The sequence below is a fragment of the Anolis sagrei genome, chromosome 3 (assembly GCF_037176765.1).
Source record: "Anolis sagrei isolate rAnoSag1 chromosome 3, rAnoSag1.mat, whole genome shotgun sequence".
Classification (NCBI taxonomy): Eukaryota; Metazoa; Chordata; class Lepidosauria; order Squamata; family Dactyloidae; genus Anolis; species Anolis sagrei.
In genome coordinates this window covers 33,931,500-33,946,193 of record NC_090023.1, presented here as the reverse complement: position 1 = coordinate 33,946,193, position 14,694 = coordinate 33,931,500, and the positions used below count along the sequence as shown (strand labels likewise).

Here is a 14,694-nt window from a genome sequence, read left to right as displayed (position 1 = left end):
TCTCATTGATTTCAACCAAACTCTAGCAAATTATCTCAGCTACATGGTTTACATTTGTTAATTCACAGTCTCACATTTATTCCACCATCCAGATGTAAGCCTAGATTGCACTGTGCATATTAAAGAAGGAAGCAATCATTAGGTAAATAAATTACAGCCTTAATAGGTATTGGTGGCCTGTGTCCAAGCAGAAAGGTGCTTCACCTCAGAATTTCATCCTTGCTTGGTGCATGAGCCAGTTGTGTTGCTATCAAGTACTTGCTGATGATCTATTTAGCTTCTCTGTTGTTGTTAGAATAAGTGTTTAAGGGGCAGACCAAATGTGACATGGGAGATCCATGCTGAGAACTTCCAGTCAGAGGTAGTTGGTAGATCAACTTAGTTTCTTTGCTGATCCAAGATATAAGGGAACCATCTGGGTGCTGGACTCTATTCTCAAGATAGGTTTGGCATTGGGATTGCTCCCTTACCATCTGGAGCAGTTGCAGAAAGAGCACCTTGAAAACTCAAACAAGTTCACTGCTTCCACAGCTTCCTAATCCTGCTTCCAATGTCTCTTCCATCAAGTAGTCCTGATAAGGGCATTTTAATCTGAAGCAGAGTGAAGGGAAGTGATGTCTAAATCTTTACTCCATGCCATGCCCTTCATCCAGCTCCTCCTCTATAGTTGATGTCAGTCTCTGAGAGGAAAATATATATTTGCACTTAATTATTTCACCTGTCTATATCTCTCTCTGTGATATAAACAGTTTTGGAGAGTAGAGATGGTTTGAGGAGGACCACCTATTGTTGAATATCTATCTTCGTTAATCTGCTGTATACCATCTCAACCCCTATTATTTTCATCAGATTGTAAGAGCTTTTATAGGATTTAATGTGTTAAATGTATTGTGTCATGTCCATTTAAGCTGTTTTTTGATTTGTTATATGTTTCACTGGCATTGAATGTTTGCCATTGTGTTTTATATTGATGTAAGCTGCCCTGAGTCTCCTTGAGGAGGTAGCGTGAGCTATAAATAAAGATGGTGGTGGTGGTGGTGGTGTTTTAGGCACAAAGACCACTTTGGTTTCCATGCAAGGAAAAAAAGGTTATAGAATGAATAAATAAATGAATAAGAAATTGATTAATTCATCTTGCTGAAACTAAGCAGATATGGTTAGTTATGCCTTCAATGGAGAACTGTGCCTTCAATGGAGAACTGACTTGAGTTCCAAAACAGAAGAAAGGCAGGATATAAATCTAATGTAAAAAATCTGGGAGACAAGCACAGGGCCTAAATGGCTAAAATGTTCCTTCAACACTGTTATAGAATAAGAACTGAAGTAGACATTGAATCATGAAAATGGAAGAGACTGCAAGGGCATACACAGCTATAGCATTCCCAGAAGATGGTCATCTGACCTCTGTTTAATAGCCTCCAAAAATGGACAGTCCATTTTCTACAAAGCATTTCTTCAGATATTTAAATGTAGCCATAGAGCACTCAAAACTGTCATGTGGCAGGAGGGATCTTATTTTTCTATCCCACCGCTACCACCAATAATTATATGTAGCGCGCCAAGCCCTAACGAACCAGGCAGAGTATGACGATGAGGTGGTTAATTAGATTACTGTGGGTAGCTTAGATGTGGCTGAGCAATTTATTTATTACTAGCCATCCCCTGGCACGTGTTGCTGTAGCCCAGTCTGTGTATAGTGCTTTGTGTGTATGTATATTTGTGTATATGTGTATATCTGAGTGTTTGTGTATATATGTGTGTGGTTTCGCCCATGCATTGTAATGTATTTTTTATCTTTTGGCTTTTTAAGTCTCTTCCACTGTGTTTTCCAGTGTTTTTATGAGTGATGGTCACTTGTTGGCCTAAAAGCTGTCTTGTGTCCAAATTCAGTGTCAATTCGTCCCGTGGTTTTTGAGTTGTGTTAATCCCACAAACGAACATCACATTTTTATTTATATAGATTTATTAGAGTCTGTATGTTTGAATGAGGCCAGAAACATTGATGTGAGGCTTGACTTTTAAATAAATATTTTTACCTAAGGCACTTTTTAAAAGGAGTAACTCATTATTCCAACCAGAATCCTTTCTTCCAGTATCTTCAGCCACCTTCTTCTGAGGTAAATATTCTTCTCAATAACTGGACATGAGTCTTTATTATAAAGAACTGAACAAGGAAATATTTATTCAAGGATTCACAGGTGTACAAAGTTTGATGGCTACTCTGTATTCCTTTAAATGTTGTTACAGTTGGCTTTAGTTAACACAAATACTCGTAACAGTTTCCAATATAACTCTCAGCATGGCTTTTACTTCCACCAGACTAGTTTTAAACTTATTTCACTTCAAAGTATCTTTCTTTTCTTGACTGACATTCAAGGCATTGGCTTGCCTTTTTCTCCCTTCAGCGATCCCACTGAAGTTATGGGTTACTACTGGGGTTTCTTTCCCCTTGGTTAAACACTTAAATACTTATTTAAACAGGTCCAATTGACTCTCTAAACACACAGGATGAAGACTTAAATCCCTTGGTTCGGTTTCTCAACGCACCTTCCACTTTGGTTCGCTGACCAAAGACTGAATTTTAAAAAGGCCTGCTCCTCACAGTTGGCAGTTAGCTCCACCGACAACAAATGTCTCCCACAACAAATGTCACCCCTACATGCTCATCACCATTATACAACTGTTTTATTCAGAACAGTTTTGGTTTAATGAGTAAAATGCAGAGCAGCAAGTGGCATGGCAGTCATCAAGTTTAGTTTGGGGCTAAGTCTCCTGACAGATATATAGAATAATAATAGTAACAACAACCATCTATATAAATAAAAATGTGATCTTTGTTTGTGGGATTAACATAACTCAAAAACCACTGGACGAATTGACACCAAATTTGGAGATAATACACCTATCAGGCCAGTGAGTGACCATCACTCATAAAAACACTGAAAAACACAGCCGAAGGGACTTAAAGGGCCAAAAAAGCAAAAAGACACTACAGTGCATGTGCAGAAATGACTTCCCCTGGCAAACAAAACACACAATAGCATATCCACACTCTCTTCTGGACTATAGCTCCCAGCACCCCCTAGACCAGTACCTTTAGGAGAGGAAGGTGATCCAAACACACTTTTTCCAAGATGCAAGCTTTCTTCTCCTTGGATTTCTTTGAGAGCATCCCAATCTCTGCATATTTCCAATTTCCTATTCCTGGACTGCAACTCCCAGCAATCCTCTGGATAGATAGATTAGATAGAGATAGGTAGGTAGGTAGGTAGGTAGGTAGGTAGGTAGGTAGATCAGGTGGACTGCTGGGAGTTGCAGTCCAAGAATAGGTAGAGAAGGAAGATAGGGGGAAAAGAGGAAGGGAAAGAAAAGGTGGGGGGAGGAGGAAGGGAAGAAGAGAAGGAAGGAAGGAAGGAAGGAAGGAAGGAAGGAAGGAAGGAAGGAAGGAAGGAAAGAGGCAGAGAAGGAAGGAGAAAAAGAAAGAAGAGAAAGAGGGAGGGAAGGTTGACCACAGCAACGTGTGGCGGGTATAGTAGTAGTAGTAATAATAATGATGATGATGATGATGATGATGATGATGATGATGATGACAATAACAACTTTATTCTTATATCCCACCACCATCTCCCCAAGGGGACTTGGGGTGGTTTACAGATGGCACAAAGTGCCTAAAATAAACATAAAAGTGAACACAATATAAAATACAATGAAATAAAACATGTGCAGATATAACACATATAGTGTTAAATGTACCTCCTCCTGTATTTTGTCTCATACCAATTTTTTATTATCTTAGGAAAAGAGAATTGTAGGCAAATAATACAAAGAAAAAAATACAGTTTCCTCCTCCTTTTAATCTAGTAATTGGGAAATTGCTTTTCTGTGATCACAGGTTCTAAATCTCAGGAAGAAAGAAAATTGAATTAATATTTTAATGCTTGGCTGACTGATGCTTATTTTAACTACTGCTAGTAAAATTATGTGTTGCATTTAACACTGTGTACTTGTCAGTGAAATGGATATGAGGTACTGAGTTGTAAAATATCTGAGCAGCTATGTGCGTGTGTATGTGTGTGTGTGTGTTGATCAGAGCCACCTTGCCCATATGTGCTTGTGCTGTGCTTTGTGACTTAAATTGGGCTTTTTGTGGATTAAGTTTGCATACTTCCATATAGCTCAGGAAAAATGTTGGCACTCTATGGATTTTGCTATTAAGTTGTTTAAAATGCATTATCACTATAAATGTTTTTTAATCTGTCAGGTTAAACTCAAACACAGTCTGTATTTTGTTACATAATTTGTCAGAAAGGATTGGGTGATAAGGATGGACACATGTTTGAATTGAACTAAAATTTATTTCAGATTATTGATGTCATTTCAAAAGCACATTGTTTACCTCTGTTACAGTGGTAAATTTAAAAATTGCAAGCTGCATTATGAAAAAATAAACATTTCATCCATATTACTGTGAAAATCAGAGGCAGCTAGATCCACATGAGCTGCATCACTTGCCTAGCACATAGGCCAGGCATGGGCAAACTTCTGCCCTCCAGGTGTTTTGGACTTCAACTCCCACAATTCCTAACAGCCTACCAGCTGTTAGGAATTGTGGTAGTTGGAGTCCTAAACAACTGGCGGGTCGAAGTTTGCCCATGCCTGACATAGGCCATAACATCTGGTGTGCATGGAGCCGATAAATTATACAAACCTGGCTGATTTGGCACTAAGAAAATATATGAAAATATATATAACCCTTGAGCAATATAGATACCCACATAGTACTGAATTTCACCCACCTCAGAAACTGGATAACAAAAAGGGCAAATAGAACAGGAGGGGAATAAAGAAGGAATGTAGCACACCACCTTTTAGATCCTGGTTTTAAATTTAACTTGAGCTTTCATGGATGCAAACCCACTTCTCTGGATGCAATATAGTGATATCTAGCCTAAAGCATATTTATGGGATGGCATTTAAAAGAATCAAGAAAGATGACACTTGCTCTAAGTTTTCAAAAGGCTGTGTAAAGTGATAGAGGTTCTTCATATCTTTACAATAGCCAGTGTTGATGTGGAAAGCAATAAATCTTCCCAAAAGTCAATTTCCTTCAGTTCAAAACATTATCTGAGAATATTCCCTTTGTTATGTATACGCTAAGAACTCTTGTAGCATGTCATGAACCCATTGCCTTTGTTCATATCTCTGCAAATTGACTGGAATTTGTGGATCTGATTTAGTTAAGCTGCTTCTCTGACTAGACTTCCTACAATCAGAGAGCATTGTGAACCAATGATGGAATTGAACCAAACTTGGCACACAGAACTCCCATGACCAACAGAAAATACTGAAAGGGTTTGGTGGGCATTGACTTTGAGTTTTGGAGTTGTAGTTCACCTATATCCAGAGAGTACTGTGGACTCAAACAATGATGGCTCTGGACCAAACTTGGCACAAATACTCAGTATGCCCAGATGTGAACACTGGTGGAGTTTGCAGAAAATAGACTTTGACATTTGAGAGTTGTAATTACTGGGATTTACAGTTCATCTAGAAACAAAGAGCATTCTGAACCCCACCAACGACAGAATTGTGCCAAAGTTCCCACACAGAACCCTAATGACCAACAGAAAATACTGTGTTTTCTGATGGTTTTTGGCGACCACTGTGATACCCCCTCATGACTCCCCCCAGAGGTCCCAAGTCCTAGATTAAGAATCATATTGCATTTGAGAGAACACCGCCTAATCCCTCCGCACTAAGCACCTAATCTTTCAGCCATTATACTGTTTTAAAAATGTGCATTTGTGTTTGATACTGTTTTTCTGATGTTCTTGTTGTTGTTGATTTTAATCTGTTCTCTTTTTATTTTATTGTTAATGTTTTACTTCATATTTTCGGGCATGTCCCCTTGTAAGCTGCCCCGAGTCCCCTTGGGGAGATGATGGTGGGGTATAAAAATAAAGTTGTTGTTGTTGTTGTTGTTGTTGTTGTTGTTGTTAAGATGCAAAATGTCTTGCCAACTAAAGACAATTATTATTTCTTACAGATGCTGTCTCAGAAACTGGATAGAGAAAAAGCAGGTAGGTCTGTAACTTTTTAAAATATGTATTGTCTGTTACTCTTCTATTATTGCCATTAAGTTCTTTTGAAAAGAGTGCATAGCAAATGAATATACAGAGGGCTGGGCATTCTGAAGATACGTACATTCATAAAAAACTGGTTCAAGACATTGTACCTGCTTATTCACATGTTGCATCTAGTCTGTTTCTTGAAATATACCAGCTTCCTCCCCTCTCCTTGTGTCCTTCCCTGTCTCATTGATCACAAGCCACAAACAGTCTCATTAAAAAATCAGATAATGATTTTCACCTATTTCCATTGAGCCTTTTAAATTATTATTTGGAAGGTATGGTGTTAGTTCTAAAGTACTTTAGCAATCTCACAGTAGTTGATGTTTATTTTGTATCAGTGCTGGCATTCTTCATTTTCTTGTGTGTTCTCAATTGAATCTGTGTTTTAAAAATAATAACTATCTTAACTACTGTAGTTTCAAGAACGTAGAAACAAAGAAGGTCACTAGAAATAATATTTCATTTTGGATAATACTGAGAAATTTTACACTGACCCAGGGAATGGGAACAAAACATCCTTGGTAATGCTGGGAGAAACTAGGAAATATTTTCGTATGAAAAAAAAAGATAATGTGAATAAAACACTGGAACAAAATCTAAGATTCTAGGGGTTATTTAAATTTATTTCAAGGCTGCCTAAGACAAGGCATGCCACCAGGGGCAGCTCAACCCATTACACAAAGTAAGCATTTGCAGTATAGTTGATTATACCCAGGGGCGCTCTTGAGGCTCTTGGGGGAAAATAGATCTTGACATATGCGAGTTGTAGTTACTGGGATGTATAGTTTTTTAATACTAGTAGCCAGATTTTGTTCATTTTCATGGTCTCTTCCTTTCTGTTGAAATTGTCCACATGCTTGTGGATTTCAATGGCTTCTCTGTGTAGTCTGACATGGTGGTCGTTGGTGTGGTCCAGCATTTCTGTGTTCTCAAATAATATGCTGTGTCCAGGCTGGTTCATCAGGTGCTCTGCTATGGCTGACTTCTCTGGTTGAAGTAGTCTGCAGTGCCTTTCATGTTCCTTGATGCATGTTTGGGCGCTGCGTTGGTGGTCCCTATGCAGACTTGTCCACAGCTGCATGGTATACGGTAGACTCCTGCAGAGTTGGATTTTCTTGGTGGGTTTGTAGATTGTTTGTATGTTGTGTTTCCTCATCAGCTTCCCTATGCGGCCAGTGGTTCCCTTGATGTATGGCAGGAACACTTTTCCTCTGGGTGGATCTTCATCTTTACTCTCGTGGCTTGTTCTTGGTCTTGCAGCTCTTCTGATGTCTGAGGCGGAGTATCCATTGGCCTGGAGAGCCCAGTTGAGGTGGTTCAGTTCATCTTGGAGGAGGTGGGGTTCGCAGATTCTTTTTGCACGGTCTGCCAAGGCTTTAATGGTGCTTCTTTATTGACTTGGACCATGAAAATGAACAAAATCTGGCTACCAGTATTTAAAAACTCTAAAATTACAACAGCAAAACAGCAGAGAGGAAACAACCAGGCACATCTTAACACCACTCAACAAAAAAAATTCCCAGGCTCAGGCAGGCCTTCAAATGCTAATGAAGGTGGTCAGTTGAAACATTCACACCTAGCTCTAGCAGAGAAGAGCTCTTTGCCCCACTCCAGCCATTCCACAGATATATAAACCCATTGTCCTATTTCCAACAGACCTCACTACCTCTGAGGATGCTTGCCATAGATGCAGGCGAAACGTCAGGAGAAATGCCTCTAGAACATGGCCCTATAGCCTGAAAAAACCCACAAGAACCTAGTGATTCCAGCCATGAAAGCCTTCGACAATACATAGAATGTCTTAAATATGCCACCATGAAGGGGGGGGGGGGAGAGGTTATGAATTATATTGAGAATAGTGACTTCTGTTGCAATTGTCTTTGCAAATGGTTTATAGATTTATCCAAACAGTTCACAACTGCTACCTAAAAAAAAAAGAACTTGGAAAATAGTAATTATGAAATGCAATGACTTGTTGCCCATTAAGGTCACAGACTTCTCGCACAAAAAGAATATTGATATGTACAGAGAGGAAAGGAAGTTTGAGCTTTGCAACGAACATATTTATATTTAAAGGTCAGTTGTTGTGGAACTATAATTGTTATATTATAATAATAATATTAATAATAATAAATATTTTTATTTGTTACTGGCCTCTCCTCATAGCTGAAGAAGGGGCACAACACAGTTAAAGTACATAATCGTGAATGAAATACATTAAATAAAATTAATATATTAAAACACATTTCATAATATACACATATTAAAATACATGGAACGTATATTAAAATGCAGTAATTATAGAATGTAAATTTAAAAATAATGTTTAAAAATTGACTGGGTAGGCTTGCAGCTGGTTCAGTTCTTGGAGGCCATTCCACAGTCTTGAGGCGGTCCATGAAAAGGTGTCTGAGTGACGGTTACCAATTGGGTTCTGCTGGATGAAGTTGTTGCCTCCAGAGGACCTGTGTCTGGAGCAAATTGTACACGAGAAGGTGATCCTGTAGATAACCTGGATCCATGGCTTTATCCTATGAAATTCTGGGATATGCAGTTTAGAATGATCAGACAGAGAGCTCTAGTTCCCCCTTCCTTAATATTAAAACAGCAGGGATTTTCTAGGATATAGCTAGGTATGGTAGATAAAATACCTTTCTACACTAACCTCTGGAAGTGGACTCAATTTGGCATCATAGACACCAGATCAAGCCTGTTTGATGGCCCAATAGGGATTCCCTGAGCCACCTTAGAGGTGGCATAGGGTTCCCCCTGCCGAGCTGTACCGAATACAGTTCAGTGCTGTTGGACAGGAACCCTAAATGCTAGCTTTCCCGCTGTGTCCCCTGTGTTTCCAGATGTGACACCCCACCTACCTAGGGATTGAAGGGAGTGCCATCCTATGTCCACAGATCACCTGAGTCTGGGGAACACAGGATGACTGTCAAGACAGCTGTGGCTCATGCCAGTTAGGAACTGGCGCAGATGTCTTGACACTCCCTAACTTGGACGGCAACCTGAATACTGCCTCTGGTTCTAGGTTTCTCCCAGGGCTAACCCAGATCAGCCACCAAGAAGCATTTAGCAGCTGCAGGGCTGATCTAATCTCACAACAACCTAAGTGGTCAGTGTAGATGTGCCCAAAGTGAAACTGCTGTGATTTCATTGTTTAGTATTAAAGGACAAGCAGATGTAAGAGTGTGTGAAAACAGTCCAATATTTCTAGTACACAAACTCTCAGTTCTATCACACTGTATCAGGTATCCTCGAACTGTGGCCCTTTAGCTATTTGGGCCTCCAACTCCCAGAAGCCCTAGCCAGCTTGTTCAATGGTCAGGAATTCTGGGACTTGGAAGGTCATAGACTGATAATGCCTGCAACTACACTACAGCTACAAAGTAGTGTACTGCTACACTACAACTACACTGCAACTACAAAGAATGCCAGTGATCAAAAGGAAGGAAGAAGTCCTGATGGCTCTTTGTCAAAGAGGATGGAGCGACAGCACCTTCCTGTGCTGGAAACTTCCAAAGGCACCGACAAGCTGGATGTTCAACTGGATGTCAACACAACACAATATACCTCCTTTCCATTCTGTCTGTCTTTGTCCCATCCAAAAAATGCATTGAATGTTTGCCATGTTTGCGTACTGTGATCCGCCCTGAGTCCCCTTCACGGTGAGAAGGATGGAATATTAATAAAGTATTATTATTATTTTATCGAGATTGGATCTCGATAAAATAGTGAAGAGTAGAGACATCAGACTGGCAACAAAGATCAGCCTAGTCAAAGCCATGGTATTCCCTGTAGCAACCTACGGATGTGAGAGCTGAACCTTGGGGAAGGCTGAGCGAAGGAGGATCGATGCTTTTGAGCTGTGGTGTTGGAGGAAAGTTTTGAGAGTGCCTTGGACTGCGAGAAGATCCAACCAGTCCATCCTCCAGGAAATAAAGCCCGACTGCTCACTGGAGGGAAAGATACTAGAGACAAAGTTGAAGTACTTTGGCCACATCATGAGGAGACAGGAAAGCCTAGAGAAGACAATTATGCTGGGGAAAGTGGAAGGCAAAAGGAAGAGGGGCCGACCAAGGGCAAGATGGATGGATGGCATCCTTGAAGTGACTGGACTGACCTTGAGGGAGCTGGGGGTGGTAACGGCCGACAGGGAGCTCTGGCGTGGGCTGCTCCATGAGGTCACGAAGAGTCGGAGACGACTGAACGAATGAACAACAACAATTATTATTATTATTATTATTATTATTATTATTATTATTATTATTGTGCTATTTTAGCACTGTCACGTAAACAGACCATGGAATTTTGGGATTTGCAGTTTAGATGGGACATTTAGAAATCCATGGCAATTAATTATAGCATGATACCAGTATAATGTGATAAAGCCCCAGGACAGAATTATTTCTGGCAAGAGTGGATTTCAACTATGGAGAGCTTCAGTGGCAAACACCCAACCATAATATGGCAGATCAGCTCCCCCTCTTTCCCAATTTAGAGCACATAGAAAGCCTTTGATTAAAACATTGTCCTGTTAGAAACTCGGAGGTCAGCTTCCAAATATGGTGAATCGGGTTCAGAAAAGTTTATATTCATAAGGCAGAACAAGAAAAAAAAACCCACCATCAAAATAGAAAGTCATAAGAATTGCAGCAGTTGAAAATACATGTGCCATCTTAGGATTTAAAAAAAACACGTTTGAGTGCAATGCTTGTAATATCAAAAATCATGCAATCATGAATTTTGGTCATTCAAGTTTGTCTGTACTTTTTTTCCCCTATGCTTTGTCTAAAGAACTGGCTTAAACCCCGTCATTTTGCATAGCTTAGAAGACTGTCATCCCCCAGTGTTCCTTCTGTTCCAAAATTGCATTTTAAAATATTTTCTGAGGGAAGCTGAATATAACTAAGCAAAAAACAAATGAAAGAATAATCTGTTCAGTCAGTATCAGAATTGGTATATATATATACTGACAAAGATGATGAATTGGCAATTGGATAGTTCAAACCTAGGAAATTGAAGTCTTAATTGGTAATTCTTTGCCGTGCCACTTCTACAGTTATATCAACAAAGAGTTACTGGTTTTTAATTTAAAAAATCACCACTTTCTACACAAACATCTCAACTGCTATTTTTGTGCACATTGACTTTTAGCTACTAAATATAATGAGTGTGCCTTCAATATACTTAAAGATGAAATATATGCTCATTTTATTTTGAAGCAAGACCTGTTTCCTCGAAGTGGATTATTTTGATTTAACCATAGCCTTTAATTTAGCTCTTTCATCGGCTATCTGCACTGACTGTAGCATTGCTCTTACACTTTGCCCTCTTGGGAAATGTTCAAGAAAAATAACATTGTTTGAATTATCAAATTGATAATAAATTGATTCCAAGCATTTTCAAAGGCTTTCTATATTTTTGGCTTAATTACTCTGCTATTATGATACCTATCCTGTTCTTGGTTAAGTTAAGCTAGATAATAACCACATTTTCGACCTAAATTATGTGTCGCTACAGATTGTCAATGTGTAGAACCATCTTCCATTGCTGGATATGTAACAAGGCATGCAGAGAGATCCAAGAAAGTGTAGGACTAAGATGTAGCCTTTCCGGGTGGCTTCACTAACTCCTGGCAAGGAACCCCCACTGATTCGTAATAGATTTTCAGTCTTAAAGGTAGCAAATCATAATCTCTAAAACAAAGTAGAAGAAAATGAAGGATAGTTTGGGCTATTTCCTAATGAAAACACAAACATTAGTGGTTTTAGGATGGATTGTGGATGTTTTATTCTATTCTAATGCCACTGGATACTCCAATCTACGTGTCAATACACACCACAGAAAAAGGCCAACATTTCCATTGTGAAACTGAAACTCTCAGAACCAAGATAGCCACTGACCGTTTCAAGAAGTTTGAAAAACATTGTATTGCAAGGCATGTGTTAGATAGCATCCATGCATTGCATCATTACGCAACATATAGCATATCATTCTACATATCAATTTTTGTATGCTGCAGACATGGAATAAAAGAAAGTGTAGAAGTTTTAAGCATTGTGTTGTAACATCTTTTATTAATTTTACTGGTGACACACAGTGGCAATGGCAACGTCTTCTTCATAACCTATTGGCTATGTGGTTGCAAAAGAATCTATTTTGAACCAGATTTTAAAAATGTTCTTTGAATACCAAGAGCCTCATTTAATGAGAAACCATTAGCATAATCACCCACCATCATCTCCTAGCTCCTGTGGGACCTTCAGTGAAACTAGTAGTATGTGTTTTCATCTGCTTAGCATACTGCCTCCAATGTAACTTGGAATGTGGATATGAAAAGACAGCCACATCATTCTCTGAGTAATATAAATGCTACTACATTGATTGTTATGCAGTTTCATTTCTCCTTGTGGTGGTTCAGTAACATATATGCTGAGGCAACGTGTGGATGGTAGACTTGGTTATAGAAACCACTAATTCTAAATTTTGTGCATATAAGTATGCTGATAGCTACCAAGAAGACCCAATGTATGATTATTACTATAACAAATACTATTTTTTAGAAGAAAGAAGATTAAAGTCTGAGAGCAGCAACTGACATTTCAAATGAGTGTGTGTGTAGAAGTCAAGAGGAGACTAGATGACCAAACTCACCTGGCTACCTATATGTCAGTCACACCCAAATAATTCAGGTTACTTATTACAGTATCCACATTTAAGTTTCCAGTGGAAGTACCCTCACCCTCCATTTGGGAATTAATGGGCATTTCATGGACATACCACAGAATATATTGTTCTTGTGTACAAATGGGTCTGCATTAGAGTTATATGCTTAATCTATAATTCTTTATTAGAGGATGCTACTTTTTCTCCAATCTAATCTATCTGGAATTGTGATCATTTTGTATGGAGTGCATGTGCTATTTATAAGCTAAGAAGTGACAGGAAGTTCTGTTCCCGGAAATATTGTGCTGTCTTTTGGAAAGAACATTGGTGCCTCATCCAACTGAGGCTATTTCTCCAGTACTGGTTGTTTTAGACTCCAGATGTCTTATGTTCTTTCTTCTCCAGATGATCATTCATATTTCACTTATTTCAACCCTATGGAATTTGAAAGTTCTCCTGCTCATTCCCCTGAAGCGTATCCTAGACTTCTGCCACAAAATCATGCTGATCTGTTTCACAGTGATTTGAGAGGGAAAACTATGGAGCAGACTATGGAAAACCCAGCCAGAACATGGTAAAATTCAGGGTCAAATACAACTCCAATCCAGAACAGGCTCAAATCTAGAGGTCTTGTAACAGCAGAAGAGTGATTCAATGTCTGAACAGGAAAGATAGCAAAAAACATGCAAAGCTAAGCAGGGACTCACTGAAGAAAATGGCCTATGGAGCATTCTGGTGTCCAGAAAATGGGAGCAGAAAAATGTACTATAATGTAGTCAGAGATAGCAGATCTCTCGCAGCAAAGAGACAATCTTGGTTGTGCTAATTCATAGACAGCTGTAAATCATCACAGCTGATCTCATTAGCTTAAGAGTTTCCTTTTCAAAGCAGGACAAGGCAGGTTATTGTCATGTCATTTTAATCTTCAACATTTAGAGTGGTGCATTATCTTTGATTAGGGGCTCTTCAGGGTCTATGTGTGATTATTCAGGTTCCACTTCCAAGCCAGGAGTCTCGACCACTTCTGACTCTGAGCAAGGACTACTAGCTCCTTCCAGCTCTTAACTGCAATATATATATATCTTAGCTCCCCTCTTTCTCATCAGAGAAGGCCACCTCTAGATAGGAGATCACACATGCTCTTATGGCACCACTACCAAAGTTTTGCATTGAAACCACAGCTCTGTTTTTTCCCCACACTTGTAATATCTATTTTTATCTACTCACATCTCTCATAGGACTTGAAGTGAGCTTTATATAGGCCTAGTCCATGTTTAGCAGCCAGCTGAGTCAATCCGGAAACAGAGAGAAGTGTCCTGTACTGCTATTTGAAACATCTGTGAACCCTAGCTCAATAGCCCTGCTCTCAATGGCCTTGCTTAGAAGTGGTGGGCTCTAAGTAAGGCAGGTTAAAACTCTAGAGCTGCTATGATATAACCTAAGATGATTCCTAGAGCCTCTTAAGTTATATCGAGGACACATTGGGATCACTGCCACTACACTGCCACCAACAAGCAGTTCCCTGCCAGTGGTTTGCTGGTGATGTCACATTTTGATCATATGTAGACATCAGTAGAAGAAACATAATTTCCACCGACTTTGCAGATTTCTGGTCCATTGCTACCACTAGCACCGCAATTCATATTTTTTAAGGGAAAATTGCTTCCGTTAGTATAGCATGCCATTTTATTTGCATATCATCAAACTTTTAAAAATAAACCAGCATGCTTGGAATGCTTTTTCCTCGACTGTCCAAAAGACCTTCCAATATGTTTATCAGGATACTTAAAATGTTTTCTGAGAAAAGCCGCAGCTGTACACAACCATTCCAATTCCTTGGAGAACCCTTTTATGGTGTGCTTGAACGGGTGGAAATGTGATTACATAC

The 14,694-nt window shown here is 39.3% G+C and overlaps 1 protein-coding gene across 1 annotated transcript in view; it reads left to right on the top strand.

Moving 5' to 3' along the window:
• Window positions 1–14,694, top strand: part of STARD13 (StAR related lipid transfer domain containing 13) — a 228,441-nt gene that overhangs the window by 26,981 nt on the left and 186,766 nt on the right. Inside the window, exon 2 of the mRNA XM_067466597.1 lies at window positions 6,047–6,080. Coding sequence (XP_067322698.1) covers window positions 6,047–6,080 — 34 coding nt within the window. The remainder of the gene's footprint in view (window positions 1–6,046; window positions 6,081–14,694) is intronic.